This window comes from Temnothorax longispinosus, chromosome 1 (assembly GCF_030848805.1).
Source record: "Temnothorax longispinosus isolate EJ_2023e chromosome 1, Tlon_JGU_v1, whole genome shotgun sequence".
Lineage (NCBI taxonomy): Eukaryota > Metazoa > Arthropoda > Insecta > Hymenoptera > Formicidae > Temnothorax > Temnothorax longispinosus.
This window is the reverse complement of record NC_092358.1, coordinates 11,062,640-11,083,621: the sequence shown is the minus strand read 5'-3', so window position 1 is coordinate 11,083,621 and position 20,982 is coordinate 11,062,640. Positions and strand designations below refer to the sequence as shown.

General features: G+C 38.5%; 2 protein-coding genes across 6 annotated transcripts; one reads left to right on the top strand and one right to left on the bottom strand.

The window, feature by feature from the left end:
• Positions 1-1,579: 1,579 nt before the first annotated feature.
• Cycy (cyclin Y) lies at positions 1,580-7,760 on the top strand. 2 transcript variants are annotated; one of them, XR_011733435.1, is made up of 5 exons: positions 1,580-2,701; positions 2,791-3,011; positions 3,207-3,493; positions 3,642-4,001; positions 4,597-7,760. XR_011733435.1 is itself a non-coding variant. In XM_071787189.1 (4 exons), exons 1-4 carry the CDS (start codon positions 2,449-2,451, stop codon positions 3,928-3,930), a joined length of 1,050 nt encoding a protein of 349 aa, XP_071643290.1. In that variant the 5' UTR covers positions 1,580-2,448; the 3' UTR covers positions 3,931-7,760. The 2 variants fall into 2 exon arrangements, 1 of the variants encoding a protein (XP_071643290.1); XM_071787189.1 differs by having other exon boundaries at positions 3,642-7,760.
• Positions 7,535-20,722, bottom strand: LOC139817617 (uncharacterized). 4 transcript variants are annotated; one of them, XM_071785888.1, is made up of 20 exons: positions 20,516-20,722; positions 19,547-19,742; positions 19,233-19,291; positions 18,879-19,062; positions 18,616-18,788; positions 18,412-18,528; positions 17,944-18,069; positions 17,738-17,868; positions 17,275-17,636; positions 16,330-17,191; positions 15,928-16,237; positions 14,988-15,794; positions 13,607-14,500; positions 12,963-13,340; positions 12,713-12,813; positions 11,203-12,383; positions 10,576-10,912; positions 9,926-10,045; positions 9,713-9,838; positions 7,535-9,198 (listed from the first exon to the last, which is right to left on the bottom strand). In XM_071785888.1, the coding sequence occupies exons 2-20, from the start codon at positions 19,715-19,717 to the stop codon at positions 8,657-8,659; spliced, it is 6,981 nt and encodes a 2,326-aa protein (XP_071641989.1). In that variant the 5' UTR covers positions 19,718-19,742; positions 20,516-20,722; the 3' UTR covers positions 7,535-8,656. The 4 variants fall into 4 exon arrangements, with proteins under 4 accessions (XP_071641989.1, XP_071642192.1, XP_071642060.1 ...); XM_071786091.1 differs by having other exon boundaries at positions 17,738-17,847; XM_071785959.1 differs by having other exon boundaries at positions 17,944-18,060.
• Positions 20,723-20,982: the final 260 nt, after the last annotated feature.

Here is a 20,982-nt window from a genome sequence, read left to right as displayed (position 1 = left end):
CTATTATAGATAAATTATTGGCATAGATATACGGTTTACGACGACTTCATTGCTTACGACCACGATAAAGGCGTTTAGGGCCAAAGCACATATGACAGTCGTAGTCGTGGACGTAAGTAACGCACAAGCTTTGGCGTATCCTGATCTGTCAGGTCGGGGACTACGACTGTCGTATATCGCTATGCCATGTTATGTGCTTTGACCCTTACCATAGATGTAGCCTAGGCCTAATGGCCGCGTTCAGCAGATACAACTGTTGAGTTCGTCTTATCAATACTATATGAGCGCGTTCAGCAGACTAAGCCGCTCAGTAGCAGTCAAACGTGATTGGCTCTTACTTTTAGAACCAACCAATTAACGCAGAGTGTTGATAAGACAAACTCAACAGTTGTGTCTGCTGAACACGGCCAATATATCAGCTAAATACCTAGCTTAAAATGGGGCTTGGTCCGCCATCTACAAGAGTTTGAAATATCCCTCTATAGGTAGAGAAGACCGTTAATTATGTACATACTCATTCACGATTTTTTTTCAACATGTTGCCATTTGATTTCTCACAAAACTGCAGTTGTTTTATATTCTAGAATGTTCAAGATATGTTCCAGAATTATTTGAACCCGATCGGACCGATACTATTAAAATGGCAACCGTTAAAAATCGACTGGGTCAATATGACCCAGTAAGACTAGAATGGGATTCTAGAGAAGTGTGACTACGAAGGGTTAATTTATGAGATATCAATAACACGCTCCAGTCGCTTTAATACATGCTCCCCGCGATATATTGTCTTACAAAGAATAAAAAGTATGTATGTACATTATAAACTATAATTTTTATTATAATTTTTAAATATTAGCTAGTACAAACTATAATTTTTTAACAGTTACTACTTAATATTATGCAAATTAAATATTATTACGCTAAAGGCTAAAGTTAATTTTTTTAAATGAAAAAAAGTGTATATATTGGCCAAAAGAGAGTGAATTTTTATACATTACGTTTACAAATTTTAATTTTTTATGCTTATAAATATTTATTAATTATATTTAAAGGTAAGAATATATATAATGGACTATATTTGAGTCAATTAAAGAAAAAATGGGGTGAAAAATTTTCAAGACAGAAAGGAGCTTTTCAATTTTTAGGATAGTGGGGTTTTTTGGCTTTTATCCAACTTTTTCTTCAACTGACTCAAATTTCAAATAGCCCCTCCTTACTCTTATACAGTTTTTATTTTTACAAATTTTAATTTTGTGTAACAGCACACTTATATTATAAATATATCAAAATCTTGCAGGAAGAGAATTAATAAATCAACAGTAAATAAATAATTGCACATCAACTCGACGCTAACTCAAGAGTTTTTGAACCTGAATAATAGCTATAGCTCGACAAGAGGAGACAGCGGATCTGCAGTCCTCCCAGGTGTTTGAACGTTTTGAAGCAGCTGCCCAAGTGTCGAGCGAACACGGACGTGGTCTTCGCTTTGGTTGGGCGCGTTACCCCAGCATAATCCCCTCCACATGCCGTAAGCATGCTGCTGAGCTGCTCTATCTCCGTCAGCTCCGTGCTCCGGCTTCGTCTGCAGTCTGGTATCACCGCGGGGAGGAGCGCAGGGCCGTGGATCGCGGACATCGCGGTTCGTTTCGTCGCAGACGTCGCAGTTCGTGGAGCGCGTTCGCGGCGGTGTCCGAGACTCCGAGGTACGAGCCGGATAGACGCGCGACCGCGATGAGGATGGGATTGCCGCCGTGCGGCCGACAATGAATCGCGCTGCGAGTCGCGACCGCGGCCGACCGCGTAGCTCAGGCTGCTCAGGTGCGATCGTAGAGCCGGAAACGGAGTTGACCGGCGCGAACGCGGCACCGAGGCGTCACCGCCTCGTTCTCTGACGATCGCGGGACGAACGTCGGTCCTCCCCGAAGGGAAAGAGAAAGAAAGAGAGAGAGAGAGAGAGAGAGAGAGAGAGTGTGTGTGTGTGTAAGAGAAAGAGAGGGAGGGAGATAGAGAGGAAGAGGGAGGGAGAGAACGAGACGCGAGGACTGTGAGGAGGTCCCCGTCGCGCGAGAGCCGTTGCTTTTTTTGGTCGAGCGTCGCCGACATGAGCCAGACGAGCCGCGGGCGAGCGAGTCGCGTCACCAGTCGCGCGAACGGCTGCCGCCCCGTCAGCTGATCGTTCATCGCACAACGAAATGTGAGGTAGCGAGCGTTACCTCTACACCTATCTCTACCTATCTACCTGTCTACTTACCTTATAACTATACCTAAACGTCAAGCCAGAGGACGTCGTGCTTGCTGCCGCGCGCATCGCGGTTCCGATTCACGCCCGGCCCGCGGTCCCCCCGCCCTCCTCCCGCGTGCGAACTGTGAGACTAACAGCGTGACCGCGCGCGCGAAGTGCGGGAAGCGGGGAGCACACTGGCAACCGGTTAGAGTTTATATGGGAACATGGGGAACAAGAATAGCTGTTGCGTCTACTCCAGTCCGCAGGTCGGGCGCAAGGAAGGCGGGGCGAAGATACGGCCCGAGTGCAACTCGCGCCTGGGCCCGGGCCTGGAGGAGCACCTGCCGGAGGGTGGGATTAGCGTAAATAATTTGCAACATATCAGTGAACGCGAGCCGGAGGATTGGGACTCCGATCCGTCGTTGCACCCGTGCGCGGGAACTATCTTCATGGAGCGTTCCAAGAAGTCTATCGAGAGTGAGTAATACCCAGGGAATGGGCGCAGCAGGCTAGTCTTTAATAAACGGGCATGTATTTGATCGCCTCCCGGTCTCTTCTTTTTCCAGATGGCATGGTGAGGAAGAAGAGTCAACATCAAATAGCGGACACAAGGCCTTTGAAGAAGAGTAGCAGCTGCAGTACAATATATTTAGACGACAGCACGGTTTCACAACCTAACTTGAAAAATACCGTCAAATGCGTTGCCTTAGCCGTTTATTACCATATTAAGAATAGAACGTCGCAGCGACAGATCGATATATTTGATGAGAAACTGCATCCATTAACGGTACTAACATCAAAGAGATACGACGTTGTGCATTAGCTGCCTCCATAAACCACTCATCTATTTCTGTATTTTCGTATCTCTTCTCTATATGCTCATTTAATACCAATCGAATTGATTGCTATAGATCAGACAAATCTTAAGATTTTTTCTTACACGATACTTACATCATACTTGAACAGTAAATCTGTCTTTCAGAGGGACGGTGTTTCGGAGGATTATGACAAGCATAATCCGGAGCATAAGCAAATATATAAATTTATAAGGACTCTGTTTAATGCCGCTCAGCTCACTGCTGAATGTGCCATCATAACGTTGGTTTATCTCGAACGCCTACTTACTTACGCGGAGATAGACATAACACCGGCTAACTGGAAACGTATAGTGCTGGGAGCTATTTTATTGGCGTCCAAAGTTTGGGATGATCAGGCGGTGTGGAACGTGGATTACTGTCAAATCCTGAAAGACATCACCGTGGAGGATATGTAAGTTTTTTTTTCAATTACATTTTAGATTATTGCACTTGCTCGTTTTATGAAACTAAAACAAACTGAAGCCCTGAAAGATACGAGTGGAAGTTTGAGATGCTACTATTAACCATATCAATCGAATAAATTTATAACTTCTAACTAGGAACGAATTAGAGAGGCAATTTCTGGAGATGCTGCAATTCAACATAAATGTTCCTTCGAGTGTATATGCCAAATATTACTTCGATCTTCGTACACTTGCGGAAGCGAACGAATTAACATTCCTTAGCGAGCCACTTAGCAAGGAGAAGGCGCAGAAGCTAGAAGCTATGTCCAGAGTTTACGAAGATAAGGTCACAGCCGAGGCTCTACGTACCGGTATTAAAAAGTGGTCCAGCTTAGACAATGTATGCATAGGCGGACCTAGACGTAGCATTGCTATTTTATCTTAAACATATGCACCGGTGTAAAAACGGATCTAAACGCAGAGACGCAAACGTTACTGCTCAGATTTTAAATGAAGGTACGTGAAACTTTGTAAAGACATTGTTACCGATCAATTTTAATGATTTTTGAAAGAGATCGTTTGGATTATACCAAACATTTGTGTTACATCTTTGTTTAATTATTGTGGAATATTTGATGTATTATATACATCTCTTGGCAAACTGTTTTTATATATTGTCTAAACTAGATGTAAAAATATCGCATATATACCGTAATGTACGACTAAGTTGTATCATATTTCCGTCGCAAGTATGGTTTGCAATAACAATCTTAAATCTAACAATTATATATGTACTCTAAAAAATGTAGACGTTTCTCAATTTATTATAATTTCCAACCTTAAATCTAACCGTTATATGTGTACTCTAAAATTTAGACGTTTCTCAATTTATCATAATTTCCAATGCGTTATTCTAGTTGTCTTCATTAAAGAATCGTGAGGTGATCCGATAGAGAAAAATTTCAGATTGGTCTTCTTTCTAGATACAATTCCCAATTCCAAATTCTAGATTCACTTTGATTAACCGTGTTATACCGCTAATTACGGAAAACTATAAATATTAATCTTATTTGGCAATAAATGTCAATATATTTCTGTTGATTGTGCAAAGATTCTACTGTCTGGGACCTTAAAATGTGGATATAACAAAGCATACGAGAATGTGAGGCGTACTGACGAAACAAAGGGTGAGAAAGAAAATGTTTTAGTCGTAGCATTATCTGTACTGTCCTTATGGAAGAAAATAACTTGTGATATATATTAGTCAACTGTTCATTATCCAAAGCATTTTATATATTGACTGAATTTAATAAGAATCAAACTTACGGCTGATTTACTAATAACATTCTAAAAAGCGAAAATGTATACAGCACGCTTCAAATTAAAGATCATTGATATTTGTTAATAAACGCTACGTAATTTATCAAGATAATCCAATTAGAAATTTGTAAGCCAAAGTTGTAATGCATGTCACTTGATATGTCCAAATTATTTTTTAAGTATATTAATATATTTCTTTGATTTGCCTAACTTCTCACTGTCGTGTACATCGAAAGTTTATTATATGAGAGAGAAATTATCATGGATTTAGAAAATGAATTATATACGTTTTTTTAATATATAATATTCCTATGTACTTTCTTTTGATATATTTCTGTAAGTACACACGTTTATTTGTTTTCATTATTTTGATTTAGAATTATTGCTATTATTATTAGAGTTTCCTTTAACCTTCCTATACCCGCGCATTGGTCTGTCAAACCGACGATATACGTTTGCCTTGTTTTCCATTAAAAAAAAAACAAGGCAAACGTATATCGTCGGTCTGACAGACCAATGCGCAGGTATAGGAAGGTTAATGACAAATGTACAGCATAACAATTTATTTAAAAAAGTTTTTGACACTTAATTCGATATATCGGATTTGATAAATGATTTATGTATATTGAATAATGGTACATAGCGAGAACACCATTTACAATAAGTATATTATAACGTAAATATTAGCAAATCAGCCTTTGTAGCTTATTAAGAATGAAGGGCACGATTAAATTAGTCTGAATAATTGCTTTTATATGGCGCTACTTCCATGGATTTATAATTTTAGATAATGCGCGCGATAAGGATAAGCCATGATATCAGGGTTGCATCTTTTTTCTCTTATAAGATTACTCAGTCTTGCAAGGTTATTCACATTATTAATGATGGAACTTCACTTATAATTAATTTATTTTAACAGGATTATTGAAGTTAACACAATGTCAAGTCCACATTTGTTTGTTCTTTTCATTATGTAATACGTATTACTTTTAGATACTTTACAGAGATGTGTCGAATATTTACCAGCCTTTAATGTAATAGGAAATTATGAAGTGATCACATTTTTACGGCCATAAAATTTCTATAAATACTACTATAAAATATTTAAATCGGACAGCTATGTAAAGTATATGCGTTTTGTATAGCATGCAATTAAATCTTCCAAAGATCATCGAGGAACACGCTCACTAAAAAAAAAAAAAGAAAAAAGAACTTAGAGGTTGTATCATATTCACATTTTACTGTATAACAAGGTCAAATTGAAATACCATTAATATAACGTGTACCATATATATTACTAATTGACTTATATATGATATAATTTAATATTTTGTACCTACCAATTAGAACTTAAAAATATAAGATAGTCTTATTGTATGACTGGTTGTACGTCTATAAGAATTAAAGAGTGTAATCTGAAGTTCCATTGGATTTTCAGAATGCCCGTTACGGAGGAAGAGTAATTGCGATTTATTATTATTTTTATATTTTATTACACGAAAGTCAGAGTATTGTAACGGTCGAATTTATAATATAGAGCGGCTGCAAAGCCCGATGTATGCGAGAGGAAACGAAACGAACTACGTACGTTCTCAGCTTTTAATGCATTTGTATAGTATATACCGGATGATAAGAGCATGATGTAACGTATTTGCAATTTCTGTCCATATTGCAATTTTTTATTTCGCCTGTCCGATAAATAAAAATATATTTTTACTGCATTACTATATCATAGGTAACTACATACATACGTGCTATGTATGCTGCGAAAGTGTTTATACAACTTTACAGAGCAATTAATACACCGTGCGATGCCAAAATGTTGTTAAAATTATATTGTATAGACTATTGCACACACACACATACATACACACACACAGGAAGAATGTGTACTGCACTGCGATTTCCGGTTCGTTTTTATCTCTGTTCTAATTTCCTGATAAAAACTAGATCTTTATAGATTTTCACGCGCATGACTATTTTTATAAATAGATATTCATTATAAAGACAATCTTCGAGTCTTATTGCGTCCTGTAAATAAATTGCCGAATTCGTGTAAGATTCGTAAACGTGTGTATCATAAATCGTACCACTTTGTTAGTAGTTACCCGAGTACTAAAAAAAAACCGCTTGAAGGTGATATTTCATAGGGTCGCCTTTAAGTCTTCCATCCTCTAGCGTCTGTATAGAGTCCTACAATACTTCAACTCCATGTAATAAGTATTATGTTTAACATATTATGAGACCGATGCTTTTACGATACGAATTTGTGATAAATAGATATACCAATACATTATAATATCGTTTTGTACATATATATATAGATATATAAATATCTGCATAAAACACGCCTGTATCTATTTTCATTGTAAATTTTATTGTCCGATTACAAAGGCAGATATTATAAGGCTATGAAATTTATACTCTGTCACATCTTTCACGTTTACTAAAAAAAAAGGAAAGAACAGATAACTAGGAGTCTCTCTTCTCCCTACATTTTGCCCGATATTAAAAGAATGGATGCTTCCGCTTAAACACATAACGCTTTCATATGATTATCGCGTACGAAGTAGCGATATTCCTTGGGAATGTAAAGCACAAGTCGTTCGCGTTTTCAGCACTCCTTTTTAACACTACATCCTACATCTTATCCGAAGAATCGCGATTGGAAGCATAGAAAGCGGTATGTGCGCGCGTACGTATGACAGTAAGATGTATAAAACGTGTGCTTCTTTTTTCGCAAAGAAATTATTATTGATAACGATTATACACAGAAATACAATTACGTGTTATTCGACTATGTATACAATGGTTGTATCGAAACGATGATTGTATACACAAGCGAAGTCATTCTCATCTTTCCGAAAAGCGCCAAATTTCTAAAAAAAAAAAAAAAGAACGCAACTTTTTACAAAAATAAATTGTGCCTGAAATAATTTACTTAACCGACATGTATATTTGCATTTGTATATTTATATCCTATGCCAAAACTTTTAATATATATATATATATATATATATATATATAATGTATAGATGTCTAAAATGAATATACATGGAATTTTAATAAACATTTCATCTCGTAATACAAAAAGGTAAAACGAACAAAAAAACATCATCTCAAAAAATCACATTGTAAATATCTCTTTCCAGTTAATGTAACTATCAATAGATAAAAATCCATCAGATAAAAGTATTGCAAAGAGATGGCACGACAAATTGCTCTATTCCTTATGATTAAGATAATCAAAGTGGGAAGAAGTACGTTCTGAATGATTTATTTGATGGCATTTAACGTTCATCCGATCGGTAAATACATATTAATATTATATAACGACCCAGTTCCCCACACTTTCATATTATAAGATATAACAGAAGCATCCCTAAAAAGGACAGTATCGTACTACAAATTCAGTCTAATAGAAACGATGCAAAGAGCGCTTTTTTAAATTATAGGAATATAAAAACCACATAAACTATACAATAATAACTAATTGATCGAACATATATTATTTTATATTTATACATTATGTGTTTCTTATGTCTCTTTGCAGAACATAAGGAAATAATAGCACAATATGGAAAAGAATAAAATACAAATTGTAGTCCGTAGCAGTCTCGTGCTATTTATCACTGTGATACAATTAGCCGAGATTGACAAGCGATTGCGATAAAAACCTATTACCGCACATCGCACATTGGCATATCCCTCCTTGCAATCTATCGAAAAGAAATTTGTTTGGGGGCGAACCACGATACTGTGTTACATCTTACGTGTATGACACATTCATTGCAAGCATTATAATACGAAGAGAACGTTTACTTTCATCTCCGTCTACTACGAGCGTAGAATCACTGCAGGATATTTAATTGTCCAGTGTTTGTCGCGTAAACCATCCCTTGACCCGGCTGCGGCGCCCATCTGATGCAATTTAGACTAAGATAATTCGAAACCTCCCGGTTACTTTGCAACAATTCCCGGATAAGCACCATGCTCTCCCTGTGACGTTTGATGTCCATGTCCAGCTCGTTTCTCATCCGAATGTCGCGAATCCGCCAGTCGCGAATATGTCTATAACTGTTGGCTGTAACATTATTTCGTCTTGGTATACTATTCGTAGAAACGTTATCATCGAGCATCTCATCGGAGGAATCGTATGTCAATTCCATGGTCGGATCTGTCGACGAAACATTCTTTTCGTCGTCGGGCTGCTTCTCCTGCAGCTTGTAAATCAGAGCCATCGGGAATGGTCTGGCAGGTACGTGAATCCTGCGTGCCAAACCTACCAAGAGATGTTGTTGCGTAGGTGATATCGAAACAGACACTACCGTTTGATCGATATTGGTCGAATAAATCTTTTCTCCCAGCGTTTCCCATTGCAGGCTGTAAATACCTAAACCGAAAAAGTAAATCGTATAGCTTTAGTCTTTCGACAATTTAAAACAATCGAGTTTTTACTTCATTCTATTTCTTTAAATTTCCATGTCTTTGTCAAGTAATGAAAAAATTTCATAGTAATGCACAAAGAGGGTAAGTTCACATTATTTGTATATTGTTTTACTACCCCTTGTGGAAGAAAAGTTATCGTTTAAAAATATCCCTCTGCAAGATTATATTGGCGTAAAAGAGATGCGATACAAAAATAAGAAATTATCCCTTCAAGATAAAAAAAAGTGCTGAGAACACGCGCCCTGAGAAAGAATCGTTAATATATTTTGATATATATATATATATATATATATATATATATATATATATATATATATATGTGTGTGTGTGTGTGTGTGTGTGTGTGTGTGTGTGTGTGTGTGTGTATATATATACATACATATATATATATATACATACATATATATATACATACATATTTCATGAATAATGGGGATCAACATGCATTCCTCGTTTACCTAATGTGGTCGTCACATTGATACGACCAGACTGCAAAAGCGTCGCCAGCAATTTTCCATCTGTAGATATGTCAATACTGGCATCGTTATGAATCTTACATTCAGGCACCACGACGTTTTTCTCAGCTGAAAAATCGTATCGGGATATATAAGCATACGCAGAAAAAGAGTATGTTTATGGTTAATAATTTGTATTTGACATTTTATACTAACAGTCCGTAATGTCAGGTATGTCACCATTGGAGAAATCCCATGCTTGAACGCGATAACTCTGAATTTCCAACGCTGGATTGAATGGTATACCCACAGGTATATGATGTTCTGAGAAATTATCTGATTTTTACATCTTCACATGTAGTGTATATGCATGTACACACATTCGAAAATAAATTTTGTATTTAAATGCTATATAGAAAATGATCGATTATTGGTGGCAATTTTATACAAAAAACTACGTGGAAAAAAAAGATGGTAAATCTTTTTCAGGTTTTGTTCTTGAGAAAATCGCAATTGTTAATAACGTATCTTATTATTTTGGAACTTGCATAATTTTCACTAACATAAATTATTCAACGTTATTGAAGTACAATTTGAAAAATTCGTTCAAGAACAATAGGAAATATTTAAAGTTATCGAACAAATATCATTCATCTTATTTATACAGTAAGATAATAAATTTATATTATTTCTTTTTTTAAACTAAATATTATATTTTTGTTCGTACTTGTGAATAACTGCTGTTGAAATAAATTCATCAATTTTGAGAATCAGTACCTCTCGATTGTACCACCAGTAGAAGACCATTCTGTATGTCGTAATGTGTATTAACTGTATGTATTTAAAAATTTGAAAAAAAGTGGTACCAAAGTCCCAATAATAATCGTTTTCGTCATTTCCTGGATCCTGTCCTCCTCCTCCTCCTCCTCCTGCTCCTCCTCCTGCTCCTCCTCTTCCTCCTCCTCCTCCTGTTCCACCACTTCCACTTCCTCCTCCTCCCCCTGCTGCTCCTGCTCCTCCTGTTCCTGTTCCTGGTCCTGCTCCTCCTCCTCCACTTCCTCCATCATCACCACCGCCAGTATTACTGGGATTGGCACTCCCTCCAATTCGTGATCCTGTATTAGTCACGAATTCAGTGTAACGGGGTATCCAGGTGGGCCCAACACGATTGCGCCACAATGTCAGGAATGTTGGAGTAAACACCTAATATAAAAATTAATAATGATCAGAAAAGATTTAGCCTTCAAATAAGCAACGATCGAACCTATTATTTATCAATTTAAAGATCGGAGAAACAAGAAGTGATTCATAAATAGATGTCAAAAATTATTTGTAAACTATAAATTTTTGCAAGAATTAAGTACAAAATAAGTGCTCTAAATAAAATCATAAGAATAATTGAAAATTCACGGAATGATTCACCATGATTAGTCGTCAGATGATAATCGACTCAGTTTTATAAAAAACGCAATGTCTCAAAATTTATACTATACCGAGGTTCTAGTATTGTTCGATTGTCCAGCCCAACTTGGTCCAGGCTGATCTGTGGACTCGTTTGTTCGATCGTTGTTCCTGTTAGTGGCGTTGTAAAGGAAATTATTGATCAAGAACGGCGGAGGCGTATGTGGCGGAGTTGGCGGCGTGTTCTGCCTTCTTCGCGGATTACCGGAAAGATTGTCCAAGTCATTAACGGGCACGTTGTTCACCTGTAGCTCAGGAACGTTAAATTCTCGTCGGAGAGACGCGCCCTCCCTGTTGTGGGGGAATCTGCGATTGTTATTCGGATCGGAGTTGCCGTATCTGTGCAAAGGACGCTCGAGCAATGACGAGCACGCGCCCCGCGCATATTGGCGAGCCCAACGGGTTCTCTGATGCGACGGTCTGCCGCTTTGTTCATCTCCCGATGAAGTGTAAGAAATGTAGTTCCTCCAGCTCTCGCTGGCACGCGTACTGGAGTCAATCTCTTGCGGACCCCTCGATTCGTTGATGCGTCTCACCGCCGGCTCGGATACCGTAGCATTTCTGTAATTCCGCCTGTAGCTCTCATTCGAGTTTCGCGACTCGTTTGCAGCGTCTATTGTACGATTCTCAACTCCCGCCCTGACATCGGCACGTTCGTCGTTGTCGATCGAACTGCTACTTTGGATTCTCTCCACAATACTCTGCACCTCTGCCGACAGGGCGTTTTCAGAAGTTGACTGGCGATTATCTTCGTTTTGTGCATTATCGTCGTAATTATTATCGTCACCGTTATTGCTAGGTCTAGCTGTCGCTGGATTGTTGGTTTGATTTTCGGATGCATTATTACCGTTTTGAGTTCCCTGTCGATGACGAAACAGCCGCCTTAATTGTTGCGCCATAAGGCGATAACGTCTATTCCCGTGTACTGAAAGGAGCTCTTCCGCATTTGGCATCTCGTCACGATTCCTCGGAAATCTCTCTCTGTCGGCGCTTCGTCTTGGCGCGTTATCGCTCGCGCGATGCAAACTTTCCGTTTGCAGACTATTGTCAACGCTGTTATTACCGCGCGTGTCGCTTCTGTTTTGGTTGTTAACTGATAAATCAGAAGTGAAAGGTCCGTATTGACTAGATTCCAGCTCTCTTCTTGTTATTACCAGCTGTGCTAACAATAAGTCTGTTAGCTCCAGTGCCAGATGTAACAATACGTACAACTCTGAAAAGAAAGAAAAACATAAATCGATATAAATTAACAATCAAGAGATACACAATTTAGAGAATGTGGAAAACATGGGATTACTTTATATAAACATTCATGTTTTCAAGAAAATCAAATATGTCAATTTCAGATACTTTTTCCCTTTTTAAAATTGACGAGTAATATTAACTTCTCAATATTCAGAATTAATACTTTTGAAAATGACACTGCATGTAAAAAAATTTTATCTTGCGTTTCGGGGTTACTTTTTCACGTAGAATCATTACTTTTCCAATTATATTACATTTCAATAATTTATAATCTTACATAATACACGATAAACTTACTGTACATCTGTTCATAGAGAACATTGCTTTGGGAACCGTTTCCTGATCTTGTTACTTCGAAGAATTGGATCAGAGATCGCACCATCAAGCCGAGGACTTGTCTGAAATAATATTAATTGGTCCGAATATATTACTAATTATTCGCATAACAAAAATTCTTGGAAATAATGTATACTTGCTCAATATCTTAATTTCGTTATAATATTTTAATGTTAATATGTTATATTATAGAATGTGTTGTCCTGCCTACCTAGCTCTTAATCTTGTAGCTTCGCGAATCTCTTCCATTTCCCGATTATCGTTCTCTCTATTAGTTTCCGATTGGCGATTATTACCATTCAACCTTCTATTGCTGTTCCGAGCTAAGGCCCTCTGTTGTCGGACTAGCAATTCCAGTCGTAAGATCATTTTTTGTAGATACTCAGATGTATTCGAACCTCGCGTTCTATCCCGGATATCTATATCTACATCTAAATTGTCGTTATTACTGCTGTCATTATTTTGGGATGCATTTCTGCGTAAATGCCACGGTCTTCTGACATGTTCGCAATGACGAAATGGATTATTGGGAGCCTGAGACCTAGAGCTTTGTCTACCACGAAGCGATTTCAGCGACCATTTTAAACGTCTGAAAATTGAAATATATTAAACGGAATAACAATCTATTTTTAGAAAGACAATTACAATGTATTTAATATATTTTTTTTTCAACTAATAAATTTGTGTAAAAAGATTTTTTCACATAAAAGTTACTTTACTTTTTTAAGTAATAATCTAACTATAAATTCAAAATATCACTTGTTTTCGTATCTTTACTAGTTAAATGCATACTTGTTTAATTAACACTTTTAAAACAAAACGCACTGTCTCTATAGAATATATGCACATAAATACCGGAGATATATCTTTTGTCTGGTATATCTCATAGGTTCAGATGATGATGTGGAAGGTGAAATCCTGGCCCTTTGATTCGTTGGATTTCGCTTAAAAGGAGAACTGATTTTACTATCGCCGTTCCTGCTGTTGCTACTGGTCGCGTCGCTGGTCGCGGGATAATTAATATTCGTATTCGATGCCTGGGTCGATCTGCTGGGACCGGCACGATCGAGACCGCTGACGAAACTCGAGATGCTGGGTAACGGTTCCGACTCGGTCGTTATCGCAGTGACCGCCGGTAAATTCGAATTAGCCCCGATATTCGACACGACGCTGGACATACTGGGCAACTGCACGTCACCGTCGGTCGTCAAACTGGAATACGTGTGGTCGTTCATCGCCCGCGCGTCGGTGACGCGAGAATCACAGTTTTGGCAGCGCGAGGTCAGCCGCGCGTACAAGCCGTCCAGCATCTCGTTCAATTTGAGACACTGCATCCGCCGTAATTCAGCGTCGCTCGGCAGCAGATTCGAAAGACTTATATTGCTCTCCTCGACATTACGGGTGCTGGACGTTGGCTCGTCCGCGTGAGTCCTCTCGAGGCCGGTAACTCCGCTCGATGTCGACGGCTGACTCTGATCGTATGATCTCGCGTCAGTACGATCGCCCTCGTTACTTTCCCTCTGATAGTTCTCCAAGAGCGCTTTCTTGAAATTCCTCGCCGATTCATTCGATGAATTTGTAGCCGACGTTGACGGACCAGGATTACCAGCCGCATTGTCTCTTTGCGTCTCTGCCTGATCGCCGTTCTGTCTCTCTACACGGACCGTCACATGCAATGATCGTATTTGTCGTTGTAGATCCTCCCACATTTTGCGCACTTGACACAGCTGGACTATTTCTAAGCGTGCTCTGTTAAGAAATTGAGAAAATTGTTATTTTTTTATTGACACAGGAACCAAAAGAAGCAATACAAAATATTGTAATTCATTTTCTAATGTTGCTTTAACAGTATAGTATAGTATATACTTAAAAAATATATATATACATATAATCTACAATCTACGTAATCTCGTGTTTATTTATTTTATTTCCATTTTAAATGCTAAACAAAAAACTTTCGAAAAAAGTTATTGCGTTCAAATAAATTCCCGAAAAGTTACAATTCTTGCAGTTTACAATATCGATTAATATTGAATTTTTTAATCAACATTGTATCAAATCTATGCAAAATTTAATAAAAAAACATTTCATCTCTAAATTATTACATTAATTGTAATAAATTCATGATACATATACATACATTAATCATAAAAAATCTTATAAATTTACATTTTTAAAATATAATTCGAGTTATATAATAATAGCCATGTAAAATCCCATCATATCGTCAACTTACCGACACAAGCGATGCATGTTGTCGATATGACGACTGAGCAACTGAATCCCTTGTCGAACTCCCAGTGAACTCTCTCTTGGATCTATATTGTCAGCACCGAGCATTATCGGATCTATAATGTAGTCGATATCCGGGTCATCTGCGTTTCGTTGCTCCTGATTCTGTTGTTGTTGTTGTTGTTGCCTGTCGCTCGTTGTCGATCTGCCCTCGCGGTTAGTTACATTAGCGATTCTCGTTGCAACGGGATCGTTAACCGTTCTCGACAATTCCGCAAATCCCGCTAATGTCGCACGCGTTGTGCCTGAATCAGACGTCTGCGATTGAAGGGGAGTACTATCGGAGTTGCTGGTATTGGGTGTTTGATTTTGTTCTACCCTTTGGGATTGATTTTCTCGTAAACTTCTAAACGGGAACAACGGTGGTTGCTCATAACGAGTAGGATTCGCAGACACAGGTGATAACTGATTCCTTTGCTCTCTGTTATCGTTAATATTTTGTTCTGCGTCTTCCGAAAGGGGCCTCGGTAAAGTTTGTTCGTTCGGTGAGTCGTTGGTATACTCCGAGTTTCTGCTAGAAGTATCCAATTGTATCCATCGACTAGTCCACCGACGAGAGTTCGAGTTGGTGTTGGAGTTCGTATCATCCAAATTTGAATCTGAATTACTGTTTTCCTCGAGCAGCCAATATCCATTCTCCGAGTCGTCTAATAATACTTGTTGGGTAGTATTATTGTTTTCCATCCGGTCCGCATGCAAATTTCGAAGGATTTGCAGAACATCTATCACTCTCCTGAGTAAAGGTGAATTTCTAAATGTTAAAAATTTCAAATATATGACATCTTCAAAAAGTGTACATAAAATGTATGATGGAAAAAAATCTCAACAAAATATATTAAAACTTAAAACTTAAAAATAAAAAAGATTCAATGAAGTATACTCACCCTTGTCTGCGACTGAGTTCTTGAGATCTTATTTCTTGCATATTTCGCGTAATCCTTGATGCTCTATTATCTTGGTTATCTTCGTTTAATTCGTTATTTAAACTGTCAAGTAAATTGTTCCTATCGGTTTCGTCTAATCTGGGAGAACTAGTTGTCGCTTCTTGATTTTGCGAGCTGCTCGCTCGCTGCGCGACGGGTTTGGGGACATTTGGTTGAAACGCTGAGTGAGTTGAAACTGTAAAGTTAGATGCGCCATTACGGGATGTCGATGCTCGTGAATAACCTTCATCACTCGAAGATGAGGTGTCTTCTAGAATAACAGAATATAGATTTTAAGTCAACAATAGTAATCTTATTTTTCTATTTTATATACTTGCAGTTCTGTTCAAGTAGAAATATTACCAATATAGGATAACGGCATTGGTATGGAAAACTCAATAGGCCCCAATTTACGCTTTCGCCGCCTCGGCGGTTCGTCCTCCGTGTTCAAGGCATCAAATCGTCTTCTCGTTGCCCTCCCAGTACTTCTTGATGAAGTACCAGCGTTTTCACTATTATTGGCATTGGCATCGGACCACATCGTGCCACGCTCTTCGTTCTCACCGGCGTAACTTGTGCTAGGAAACACATTGGATTCCAAATCGCGCAGTCTCGAAGACAGCATTGATGATGCGGAACTAGTGCTGGGAACTTGTCCGTCATTCGGAGTAAGAGCTCTCCATTCGGCCTCGGTTAAATTCACCTGCGAAGGGTCGGTCGCGATATGCCGATTTCGCGGCAGAATACCATACATGGTGAATTCATCTCGCAACCGCTCGATTCTAGAACTCGTGTTAGTAAATTGCGCCTCCATATTGTTAAGCGCTTCGATCTCGTCGTTCAGAGCATTTCGAAGCAGCTGAAGGCGAGAGTTACGGTTGTTAGAATGCTCGAATAAAGTCGCGGTCTGCCGCTGTAGCCTTTCCCGCAATTTCTGCAATCGCACCAAGCACGAGCTATTATTCTCGGCGGCGGCGTTCAGAGCCTCCCTCAAATTCTGAAGAGTAGTCCCAATCTCCTCTTGCTCGGAACGTTCCATCAATAATCGCTGACATCGTTGCAACCTTTCCAGATTCGTGTTATTCGCTTGCGCGCTGGAATTCAATTCGTTCCTTAATCTTCGTATAGATGATTCAGTCGCCGCCGATTCGTTTCTATTACTAGACTCCTCAAGATTAGAGGATAACGCTTCCGGCATATCCATGGGGTCAGTGCCACGGTCGATCTTCAAAGAAAATCAACATATTCTTTACACACGCTTGATAAAAGGGAAAAAATTCTAGTGAGATTGCAACATATATAGCTCACGGTATCTCTATTTCTGGAAACGTCGAAGTAACGTCTTACGAGCGTCACATATTGATCGACGAGATCTCTGTAACATAGATTTATTCTTCTTTCCGGATCTTGAGAATTGCTCCCGCGCAACCTTTCGTCCACGCCGAACCACACGTTGTTCAATCGCTGGTTAAACTCGTCCCTGGGACGAGAGTCGTTTATGGCGCTAGGTTCTCGATCGCGCCTCCTCACGGAGCTCGGCAAATCATCGTCGTTGCTGTCGTCCGCCGATCTGTTCTCGGCATTGTCCGTGTTCGCTGGATTGCCGGTCGGACGAAGTGGATTTCTCGTAATGCTTGGAGAAGATGTAGCCTCCCTAGTTTGATTCAGTTCTACATCGTAAGGCATAAAACTATTACGATGAATCTCGATTGTTACAGATGGAGTTGCATTAGTTCACAGTATCCGTAATTGACACGATAGTATAATGTACCTTCGGACAGATTTCGTCGCCGATGAAACCGCGTTTCCTCTTGCCGCACGCTGTTTCTAAACTGTTGGTGATAATTGGCAAATCGTGAGAAGCTGGACATTTCATGGCCTCTGCGCATAAACAGATACGCACTGAAAAAATTTATATTCAAATTTCGCAAATTTCCCGATGAATTTCGATGATTTTGCATTGTATAATTTAAATACCGAGAAGGTCTGTCTACAGTATGACTGTCCGCCGATCCTCTTCCGTAAAAAGAGCCATGGTTCCACAAGTGAAAAGGCGAAAGTTCGATATCTGGGAAATTTTCTCGTGGCTGATACCTAAAGTTCCTAATTTTTTCAAGATTAGTTAAAATACAAAGTTATTTGGAATGACGCACATATAACAAAGGAATAAGTAAAAGATTAAGAATTGTCGATAAAAAGAAATACAATTCAAAACTGAGATATTCAATTTTACCTATTTGTTTGTAAAAATAATTATAAATAGAAAATAAGATTATTAATAGATTTATAATAAATATTTCATTGTTTTTGTATTCCAAAATTCAAACTTTTTATTTAAAATTGCGAACATTTTTTAACATTTCTAACAAATTGTTAATGACAAACAGATCCATATCTAAAATTTATTTATACGCGCAATATTCACGTCATAGTGTTTTTACTTACATCAAACTAGTTCTAAGTAATTGTCCCACGGGAGCCCGATCCCATTGTGATTGTACTTGCGGCGTATTTGCAATACCTGTGATTAGTTTTCTTCCTAAACTGTCAAAAGCTACATATCTGTAATTTTTACAACGTAAGATATAGTTTCTCGTAACATTTTTTTCCGTATATCATAGTCTATGATGCAATTTCTTTTAAAATTACCTCACTTTTTCTTTGTCAGTCTTTGTAGCAGTTACAGCAAACGGTTGAGACTTACTCCAGTCCCAGAAGTGAATTTCATTATATGTGGCTATAACTAACAATCTTTCAAAGGGATGGAACGCGAGTGAAGCGATAACGGTATGGCTGTCAGCATTCCAAATTTCGCTACCACCCTACACGGACAAATTTGCGTTGTGAGTCATTAAACGCATTGCCGTTTCATGCCGAAGTAAATTATATATAATTCCAAAAATTGTACTCACACTTAAATCCCACACGCGAACTTGACCTCCTAAGCAACCGGACGCTAAGATCTGACTGGAGGACGGGTGAAAAGCTATGCACCAGGGAGTACGTGGGTGTCCGGACAAAGTTCTAATATTCTTTCCCGTTGTAATTTCCGTGATATAAACATTGTGATTCCCATGTGTAGATGCTACCATGGTCCTGAAATTATTGTTTTATAAATCTGTAATTTCCTCTAATGTTCTCCATTGCATTATTATAAATAAAAGTAACTACTGTGCGCATGTTACTTCGTTCTTTAACTTATTAGCATTACTTTCTAGTAATCACACAACGAAATATATTATTATATTTTGCCCATTGCATCTTACCCATCAGGACTGAAAACCATTAGGAAAGTGGCTCTAGGAACACCAGGTAATTCACATTTCTGCAAATAAACAGACAACACTTAGTATGTTACTTTGCTGTAACATATGTAGCAATAAATATGTGTCATTATTAACTCAGCCATTAGAAACTGATGAAGTTGGAGAACAAAAGTCGTTGTAGAAGGCTATTTTATCAGGCATTTATCGTTGTACTACATCTACTTGGGCCTTCATAAATTAGAGATACAGACACACGAAAAACACTGAAGTTACACAAGTTGTATTATACGGCTATTGGATATAGAAGTATATACCAATTCCTTGTGGTCCCTCAGGACAAAGTTTGCTTCAGCTATGGGCTCCAATTCGCGCGTACTGGTCTTATGCGTCGTGCGTAACCCAAAATCCCTCAGCATCAAATTGCGCAGTATATTGTGCGACTTGCTGCGGTGGAGCAACTCCGGTCTTTTCTTGACTTTCCCCATTTAGTTGAATGTCCTTGCAACACCTCTAAATAAATTGCAAAATATATTACGGCATATAAATACAGCCCTAAGAATATATATATATTTTTTAAGAAAATAAAAGCACTCTTCTGATATACCATAAGTAACTCGTTTGACAAATTTAAATATTTCCTATTACCAGTTCTACTTTGTTTTTCTATCATTATCTATCTTTCCTCATCTTTTTCTTTGCTATATATTTTCTTATATTTTGTTATCAAGCTTTTTACAGTTTCTATGCCTCAAAATATATAAAATACATGTGTATATTATATATATAAATAAAATTATATATGTACATATACATATATAAATTTATATTTTTCTGTCGTAATTCTCATTCGAGAAGATCGAGAATAAGTGCATGTAGAAATACTTTCAATTTCGACAAACATCACGGTCCTACTGCTGTCTTGCTAGAATAATCCGCATCAAAGATATATAATATATTGTTAAGGTAGGTTAAGCTCTCACAGAAGCGCCCATACCGATCCCAACCGAGAATCTCGACGAAGGGCAGCGCGACTACGCGAAAGGATTAGCGTACGCGGCGTTCGTAATTCGGACAGTATTGGCGATCTCCTTCTGGCGGCGTTCGCTCGCGGGGTTCGATCCACGTCGATAAGCTAATTACTGATGCGCTGGGTGGCCCGGAAATAGCAATGTCGTACGAGCCGAGACGAATTCCGAATTTGCGTCCCCTCCCTCTCCCTGAGTCTCTCTCTCGTTCCTCTCGGCCCCTTTTCGCACGGACGGACGGACGGCGATTCCGTTTACCTGCGAGAGTTATCGTTCCGCCAGGATGACGGGCATGGAAAAGAAGGATACGCCTCACTCCGCGTACACGGCGAATGTAAATTTCCAATCGCGTATCCTATCGAAACACATCGTTGTCCTCCATTAGCTCGTTCGGACGTTCGGAGTATCGTGGACTATCGCGAGGCACTGCGGACCCTCGGGCCTCGAGCTCGTCGGTCACGATGTTTTTCGACTGATTAAATTCGTGGTGCATCGCTAGATGACACTAATCTTACGAGTGGCGCGGAGAGGGGGAAGAAAGAGAAAGAGAGAGAAATAGAGAGTGTGTGTGTGTAAATAAAAATGCAATATTCTCATGGGAAAGCAAGAAAATAATTTTAATCTTCTTCAATTAAATAATTTTAATTATTTTCTATTATTTTTAATTGATAGTACAATTTTTATTGGCGCAAATCGCCTATTTATTTAACATGTTTGATATATAC